Below are 9,273 nucleotides of genomic sequence, written 5' to 3'. Positions count from 1 at the left end.
ATTTTTATATCAAGCTTCTCTCTCTCTACACGCTTGCATCGCTGTTGTGTGGTTATGGCTTGTGCGGAACGAAGCGGTGCAAAGGCCCCGGCCACCGAGGTTCGGCGGTATCATGTCTGTTTTGTTTTCAAGCGCTTATGTATGTATGTGTAAAAAGTTGTCGTAAAAACAAACCCCCCGTGTGCTTTCGTTTTTCGCGTGGCACGTATAGTTATTTTGGACGTGTCGTTGCGAGTATTTCTCTCGGATGTTGCGGAAGCTTTGACTTTTATTTTTTGGAGGGGAGGATGAAATCTTTTGTTTGTGAAATTGAATAAATCTCTCGAACAAACCGAAATTTTTGGTGCAACGCTGCGAAAATCCCTCATTTTCGTGTTAACATACAAAAGCGTTACAAATGTAAACGCTTTTAAATCTCGGAGAACCTGGTGCATTCGACGCGCGATGACAACAACGCGATCACACACACACACACACACACATCCGATCGGGATGTACCACGCGCGGCGTGCATTTATCTACGTACATATATGCACGTGTGTATTTCTGTACATGCATTTGCGTGTATATTACGGCAGAAACGCTCGACCGGTCAGTCGTGTATGTACGGGAAAGAGAGCGAGAGTGTCGATGAGAGTGAGAATAAATGAGCCGGGGGCGGGAGAAGGGAGGAAGTATGCGAGGAAGAGAGAAAGTGAGAGTGAGCGTGAATCAGGGTGAGAGAAACGACGGAGGAAGGATCAGAGAGAGAGAAAGAGAGAAAGACGCATCCGCGCGCGGCGGCGGCGGCGGCGGCGGCTTTTCGCGAAGTACCTACCGAGGTAAGAAAGGCTCGAGAGAAGACAAGGAGGAGATGAGGGGAAAGGGAGGGGAAAAACAAGAGAAAGACGCACGCACATCGGGAGAGGAAGACGGAACGCGTGGAGGTAAGGACAGGGTCTGCGAGTGAGACAGTACAGAACGACGCGAGAGGAAAATGGAGAGAGAGAGAGAGAGAGAGAGAGAGAGAGGAGTGCGAGGAGGAGAGAAAGAGAAGGTGGAGGAGGAGGAGAAGAGGAGGTAAAAGAGCGAGGAACGAGGATGGACGAACGAGAGGGAGTAAGACAGAGGTTGCGACAGAGACGGGGAGAGGTATGTGTAATGAGAGGGAGTGAGTCGTGGCTGCGTCATGTTCTCAACGAACTGGGTCAGTAGGTCTCCCCACCGCGGTTCACGTCGCACATCCACCGCTCGTATACACACAGGCGCGGGCACAGCGCTGGCTGTCGGGGAGTGCCAACGGCGTTGCTGTTGACCCAGCCGCGGTCTGTACGTGGCCCATGCGACGACGCTTACTCGTCGCGTTTTTTTTTTTTTTTATCCGACAAGATATCTCTTTTTCTCTTTCTTTTTCTTTCTCTCTCTCTCTCTTTCTTCTCGCGCACTTTGAAAGCAAAAGTCGCTTCTCCGGACGACGCGGTCTGTTTCGCGAGTGAGATATTCTCCCTCCCACCCCTCCTCTCCCGTCTCTCGTAAAAGCCTCTTTGTCCGAAAAAAGATTTCGGGCCTGCCCAGTACATTCACGGAATGCGTCTTACGTCATTCGCAGGACCGGTCGCTTTCTTCACCGGTGTTCGCGCCGGTGGTGTTGTATCTCCCGCGCGCGAACGCCACGTATAATATCTCTGACTGTGAGCCGCGAGAAAAATTCTCCTCTCTCTCTCTCTCGTTCTCGATCAAACAAAAATTCAAACGCTCGTGCGTGGATATTGTTCTGTTGTTGAAAATTTTGCTCCGAAAATTTGAGAATGCCCATAAGCGTGTTGTGTTGCGAGTGACGAAACACGTTTTTCTGTGACGGAACACATCGAAGAGAAACAGTAACTCTTATGCGCGACGACCAGGCAGCAAAACGACGGAGGCCGGCCGCGACAGAAACCGAGTCTCTCTCGCACGCTTACGGACAATATTTCTCCCGCCGACATAGACCTGGTTCCGTAAGTAGGTCATCCCCCGCCACCGGTCTCGCAACCTCCTTCTCGTCGACCCCTCCACCTTCGACCACGGCAATACTACCCCGCCCGCCTCCTCCCCACCGCAACCGCGTGCTACTCGGTCCCCCTTCCCGCCCGAACGGACCTCTCAAGCGGCACCTCCACTCTATGTCGGGTACCTGGCCGCGCGCAGTGGCATGCGCTGCTGATTCACTTTCACTTATGCCGTGCACTGTGTTGGTTATACTCCGCGCGCGCGTTTTGCTATCTCGCTCGCTCCAATCGTCGGCGTGTGTCGCTCTCTTTCTTTCTCTCTCTCTCTTCCTCCCTTCCTCCCTCCCTCCGTCTCTCTCTCTCTCTCTCTCTCTCTCTTTCTCTCTCTGGGCTCTCGTTGCCGTCGGTAAAGGGACACGCGCGCGCCTTCTCTATACCCACCGAAACGCCGTAGAAGTCTGACAGTAGTGCGCGCCTCGACTTCGTTCCTCGCGTACGGGGGTTTCGCCCAAATTTTCCGAAATCGTCGCTCGTGTCGTCGCCGCGATCGGATTATTATTCCTCCTCCGGGAGTTTTGCTTGAGCCCCGTTTCTCTCCGCAAAATCCGTGCGCGCGCGCGCGCGCGCTTACACACACACGACGACTTGGCACCGCGCCGTGTGCCGCACTTGCTGCACACGCGTTACTCGCACACGACGGGAGTGTGGCGGCATCCGTTTGTCCGTCGTCGTCGTCGTCGTCGTCGTTGTTGTTCGCTTCGCTTCGTGTTGGCTCACGCCGCCGCTTCTCCGAAACATCCACACGACGCTCTCCGGTGTGAAACATCTCTCGCTCTCGTGTACGCCGTTGGCGACATTGTTACCGTCATCGTGTATACGCGCGCGCTGGGATACGTCACGTTTTACGGTGTTCTCTCCGTAAAGACGGCCTCCCCGACAGTCCCTACCTACCTACCTACTACTACCTACCTATTCCATGTGGCAACGGTAGGGCGACGGAGGGGAGGGGGCGGGCCCTTCGGGAAAGCGAGCCGGGAAGACAAACTAGTCGTTAGTCGTACGCAGATAGGCGAGCTGTCGAGTCGTGTGTTTTCGACTTCGATTGGTTATTCGGTTGTGCGCGCCTCACTCCAAACGGAGGAGTTTTGTTAGTTCGCTTTTTCGTTGGTGTGCCTCAATTCAAGTTCCCAATAATCTTCAAGAGTCACGCGGTATGCGTGGTCGCAACGATCTCCCCGTTCCGTGCGCGTACACAATTACACGGATTAGGTCAAAGTAACCTCGCGCCTCTCGTACTGTTGTACAATTTACATACCGTGTGTGCGTGCGTGCGTGCGTGCGTGCGTGCGTGTATGTGTGTGGGACAGAGAGGCATCGGTAATCGCGTCGTCGCGCGTGTTTTCAGTTCATTCTGTCGGTGATATGTGGTGCGACGCGTGATCGCCGTTTCTCTCTCACCTGAGTGTGTTGTACGAGGGACGTAAATTGGCGCATTTAACGCGCAATTCTGCATTCGCCCCGGCGATAAAAAGGATTTGGATTACAGTGTGAGGAACAAGAAAGAGAGAAAGAGAGAGAGAGAGAGAGAGAGAGAGAAAGAAGAACGTTGGATCGTACGAATACAAGGGCGCTCTCGATGTTGTAATTAAGTGTGTTACATTGATTGCTCCAGTTTTTTTTTTTTTTTTTTTTTTGTTTTTTTCGATCGAAAGTGGCAAACATCTCGCACGGATATCGACAATTATCGCTACCATGTTTCGGACGTAGCCCCGTCGACGCTTCCGGCAAAAGTTCACGCATACAACACGCCTGTGCGCATACGTTGTCGAGTGGTGCGCGATGGTTTTTCTCGCCGTACGTGTGTAAAATACACCGGGCGAGAAAAAAAAAGGAACGTAACTTGGTGATGTATTGTGCCGCGAAAAAAAACGGAGTCGTCAAAGATTACAATAACATGTGCGTTCTCTCTCCTCCTCCTCTTCCTCCCCCGTGTGTATAACCGGGAAAAGTTGTTGCTTCTCTCTATCATCCTAAATTGTGTCAATCGCGCGCGCGGGCCCGTCTTTGTTGTCATCGCACGTCGACTGGTGCACCAGGTTTCGGTGAACACAAACTGGCGCGCGCTGTTGCCAGTTTCGCAGCGCGCCAGTGAGATCTGTGGACTTGAGAGCATTCCCCGTGTGCTTTAAACGGATCGAGAGAGTCGCGACAACTTGTGTGTATGTGTGCGTGTGTGTGTGCGTGTATGTTGTCGCGAACGTGACAAAACACCACCGCGCGAGTATATATTCGGTATATATTATTTAATACTCGATAGATCGTTCGCGACACATCGTTTCCGACGTCGCGAAAAAGTAAATACTCCTCTTCCACGGCCCCCTCCCCGGCGAGAAAAATGTCCCCCGCAAAGAAATCGAAAAGATATTTGCGAGAGAAAAATTGAGAGAAACGAAAAATCAAATGCCGTGGTCGCTACAGCCGCAGCATCCGAGAGAATAGTCGGTTCCGTATATGTGTCGATACGCGAACACGTCCGTCCATCGTGGGGTGCTTCTCGCGCAAGGGTGATATGTTATTGGAGATGGAGCAACATTCGGGCTTGATGTCTTTGAACATGTCACCGTTCCACTTGAGTCCGCAAGGCAGCCCGCCGCAACCCGCCGGTCAGCAACCACCCCAACAGCAACCGCATTACGCCTCGTCGCCTTATGGCAATTGCGCGCAGAGCTCGCCATCGGCTATGTGCCACCAACCGCGACCTCAGTCGCAACAGCAGCAGCAGCAACAGCAACAGCAGCAGCAACAACAACAACAACAGCAACAACAACAAATGTCCGTTCACGGACAAACCGCACAGGGCGGTATGTCCGCCTTCGAGAACACTTTCTTCGATTCCACCGTTTCCCTGGAAGACCACCGATGTCCCATGTGCGGTCATAAATTTGTGGCGAGTTATCAGTACGAACTGATCACATGTGAGAACTGTAAAGGATTCTTCAAGCGCAACAACTCGCCGCTCGGTAATAAAAAGAGCTACACGTGTCTTTTCTCCCCTACGGGGGGTGGAAGCGGCGGCGGTAGTGGTGGTGGCGGTGGTAGTGGTGGTGGAGGCGGCAGCGGTGGTGGTGGTGGTGGTGGCAACGGTGGTGGCGGCGGCGGCGGCGGCGGCGGCGGCGGCAATAACGGTGGATCCTCAGCGCTTGAGATTTGCTCCAACAAAAAGGTGTACACGTGTTTGTTCCCGCCAACAGGAGGAGCAGGAAGCGGTAACGGCGCCTGCGGTGGCTCGTCCACTGGTATGGAAGGTAACAGCGGAGGCGGTTACACCGGCAACAACGGCGGAGCCGCCGGTACTGCCAGCAATGGTGGTCCAGGCGCGAATAACGCCGGTGTCGGCGGTGGAGGCGGTGGCGGCGGGCCCGGCACCGCAACAGGAAGCGGCAACGTCGCCGGCGCGGTTCCGGCCGGCGGCGGTGCACTTTGCCATCCCGGACTGGGCCAGGTTGGCGTCGTGACCGGGTCTATACCTTGTCCGTCCGATTTCCCGGACACCAAGGACATCGTCATCGAGGAGTTGTGTCCGGTTTGCGGCGACAAAGTGTCCGGCTATCACTACGGTTTACTCACGTGCGAGTCCTGCAAGGGGTTTTTCAAGCGCACCGTCCAGAACAAGAAGGTCTACACGTGCGTCGCCGAGAAGTCCTGCCATATTGACAAAACGCAGCGAAAACGGTGTCCTTACTGCCGCTTCCAGAAATGTCTCAACGTTGGCATGAAGCTTGAGGGTGAGTTTCTTTTTAGTTTCATACATACATACACATAAGTAATGAGACAATATGTAAGTAACGAAAACATCAAAAACGCGAAAATAAATTCACTTGCAACCTTTTTAAAGTATATTTGTTAAAATACAATTTTCGACTATAAGCATGGTAATGTCAACGACAATATTTGAAGATTTGAAAAGTACAGTCTCTCCTATAGATAAATTAAAAACATTCATTAACTAAAGAGAAAGACAGTAGAATTACTGATAATCATCTAGCTCATGATTATCAACTCACGAGTAGATTTTTATCAACAGATGCCTGTACGATAAAGAGTAATGTTTCACGTTACTCGCACAATTCGAGAAGACAAAATTCAACTGATACACAAATGCGTGTGTAAAATATTTATAACGGCAAGAAACTATCTCAATCTTTTAACTTCATTTTATGTAACCACTTTCAATAAAAAAAAAAAGTGCTATACAAACTTTTTTTTAACGATAACATTAGTGTTCCAATCAGTAAATTATATTACGAAAACGTAGTTATTGTCGGCATCGCAGTTTTTGATAATAAATTAATGTTTTATATATATATATATATATATATATATATATATCATATATATATATCTGATAAAGCGCGCGCGAATCCACAATGAATCACATGTTCCAAGAGACGTGGAGTAAATCAAAGTAAATTAGCTGCAGAAAAATTCTTATCAAGATTCTCGTTCAATTTTTATAGCGACAAAGTTCATTTCGGGCGCCACATAAAACTCCATTAAATTGCACCTCGTTGTATACAACACGTTCAACTTACAACATGTATATCCGCGGTATAAGTTAAGATAGTTTTTCTCTATTCACACGCGCGGGGTGTATAATAAGCGAACGAATATATCCGCAATATATCGGATATATATAAAAATACATAATCTACCAATTCTCCGCATTACGTACGTAATCGTGCGTAATTTATCGATCGCATCGCTTTAGTCTGAATAATTTCGCGTCTTACTTTCACCGTGTGCCGGATTTTTCAAACCGCGGTCGATACGCGGTTTGGTGTCGTCGCGTTATTATCATCAAGTTTTTATGTTTATCTCTCATTGAATATTTCTTTGCGTGTTTCTTGCCGCGTTGCTAAACCGAACGTACATACGATCAAAAGTAATCGTTTATGCACGAGGTGGTGCAGCAAGCGCGGGTGTACGCGTCGCCGCGGCTTCGTCGTCGTCGTCGTCATCGTCATCATCGTCGTCGTCGTCGTCGTCGTCGGTTCTCGTCGACCGTTGTTCGGGCGTTTTCGCACCACGCTCGTACGAACTTAACCTTATTACTCTGTGGAAGCGATTAACCGAGTCTCACCGGCTTGTGTTCTCTTTCGCCGTTTTAAAGCTCGGGGACGTGTGCGCTCGATGGCGAGTGATGGCACGTATATCTTTTATAGCCGCGAATCGATCGAGAGAGAGAGTGAGAGAGAGTGAAGCGCGCGCGCGCTCGCCTCTTCCTCACGATATTTGAGTCAGCGTGGAACGGTCGTTACTACATGACGAACAAATGAAATTACATCATAGCTGGCACTAGTAACACAATTACGCGCCATTATCCACGCGTTTACGTTCGACCTCGTTTAAGTGCCGTGCCGACAACTCCTTTCTTATTAACAAACGGTTTTATAAACTTTATTAGCATAGGTAATACATGAAGAGTGTCTTCAACAGTAAATTGATTCGCGCCGGATAGGTAGATGTTCTACGAACTTTTCTCTCTCTCTCTCTCTCGCTTTCTTTAATCAAGTTATTATTACTTTGAATACATCTGACGTTGACATATTTTTCTGATTATCTTAATACGGACGATAAATTGTATATGTGGGGAGATGGGATGAAGGGGAATAAAAAAAATAAGGGGACTGAAATATTTAATATATCGAATTGCGGTTGTACGTGTCGTCATATGTTGAAACGTAATTAAATGTTCTCTTTATTCGCGTTTGATCGATATTCCAATTTTGACCGCGCGTTGCAGCGGTCGCAATTGCATCGTGTGTGTTTCCTGAAAACGGCGCGGAGAGTTTCGGAGTCTTCTCTCGCTTCTGAAAACACAAGTTTGACGTTGTAGCGCGTCTATAATGCAATCCGAGTAACTGGGTCTAGGCCCTCAAGGCCCAACGATTAACGCGAATCTCGAAACAGTCTCTGTCGCAATTGCCGCCTTTGCAAACCGTTTTCCGCGGCGTTCCTGCAGCGGCTAAGAGAACCAAGGGGGAGATTGCTTAACGCGGAAAGTTTCCAGAGTGCTTGCGAATGTTTACGAAAGGAAGAGAAGAGGGGTTTCTTTACCTGTTCTAAGCCGCGCGTTCGCAAAACGTAAGGGAAAAAAATCATCTGCGATCGAAGAATTGCAAACGCGCGGTCAAAATTAACAATACGACCGTGATTTTCTGTCGTTGACATTTTGATGAGCGAAAAAGAAAACCAAAAAAAAAAAAAAAAAAAAAACGGGAAAAGAAGCAAGAGTTATTTTTTTTTACAAGTTCTTTCATTTCAATTACTTCATCATTCCACGTACACAGGCGCAAAAAACGTTTGAATAAAAAATCGGGACGAAAGATAAAAGATAGGAATTGCCTCGATATAAAATTCGAGGATCGAATCACCTTAGCAAAATGCGCCCTTGATATGTGCTCGCTAAAAAATTTGTAACAAGTATCAAACGGGCGATGTGTGCGTGCGATGTCTATGAAAAGTAAATGAGCCGAAACGAACGAACGAGTAATGTTGATTCCGCGGAAAAGAGAAAGTATTGATAAGATTGTGAATTCGGATAGTAATCGGGGGGGGGGGGGACTTGTTAAAAGCGGATAATATAAGCCGCAATTTTTTAACACATAGACGCTGTGCGATGCGAAATGTACAAAAAAAAAAAAAAAAAAACAAACAAACAAACAAACATTACATCGTTATCAGTTTCTACTTGCGAGTCGCTATTGTTTCCGATATTTCTCGAGTTTTCTCATCGACGTTCTCTTTATTCGTCAAACGTTCAATTTCATTGAATCCTCCCGTTCTCATTGAACATTTCGACAAAATTTCAATCGAGTCGACGAAAAAAAAAAACTCGCTTCCACGAGTAATTTGCGATGCAATCGAAATCGTAATCATTGAAAAAAAAAAAAAGTAAACGCGATGAGACGCGAAAAGAGCGCGGGCGACACTTGTGGTAATCGCGTGATAACACCTGTCACAGATCTGTGAACTCGCCTTTTTTTAACGACAACGCGTCGACGAATATATGTAGTAGGAGTTGGGCTCTCCGACATTATTCAACGCGTCGCGAGAAACGCGTACGCGCTTTTGCGCAATTAACAAGCACACACACACACACACACGTTTCGTGCGTACAATTAAGTTTCAACTCGCTCGGATTTCAGTTTCGCGCAGGTGCAATTTAACCGCTGTTTGAGCAAACTCGTCTATATATATATATATATATATATATATATATATTTTTTTCTTCCGATATTTTTGT

The 9,273-nt window shown here is 48.3% G+C and overlaps 1 protein-coding gene across 1 annotated transcript in view; it reads left to right on the top strand.

The window, feature by feature from the left end:
* Positions 1-2,644: 2,644 nt before the first annotated feature.
* Positions 2,645-9,273, top strand: part of LOC109853119 (nuclear hormone receptor FTZ-F1) — a 24,451-nt gene continuing 17,822 nt past the window's right edge. Inside the window, exon 1 of the mRNA XM_020424908.1 lies at positions 2,645-5,752. Coding sequence (XP_020280497.1) covers positions 4,537-5,752 — 1,216 coding nt within the window. The 5' untranslated portion in view covers positions 2,645-4,536. The remainder of the gene's footprint in view (positions 5,753-9,273) is intronic.

This window comes from Pseudomyrmex gracilis, unplaced genomic scaffold, assembly GCF_002006095.1.
Source record: "Pseudomyrmex gracilis isolate BER0280 unplaced genomic scaffold, ASM200609v1 scaffold_44, whole genome shotgun sequence".
Taxonomy (NCBI): domain Eukaryota; kingdom Metazoa; phylum Arthropoda; class Insecta; order Hymenoptera; family Formicidae; genus Pseudomyrmex; species Pseudomyrmex gracilis.
This window is presented reverse-complemented; position numbering and strand designations above follow the sequence as displayed.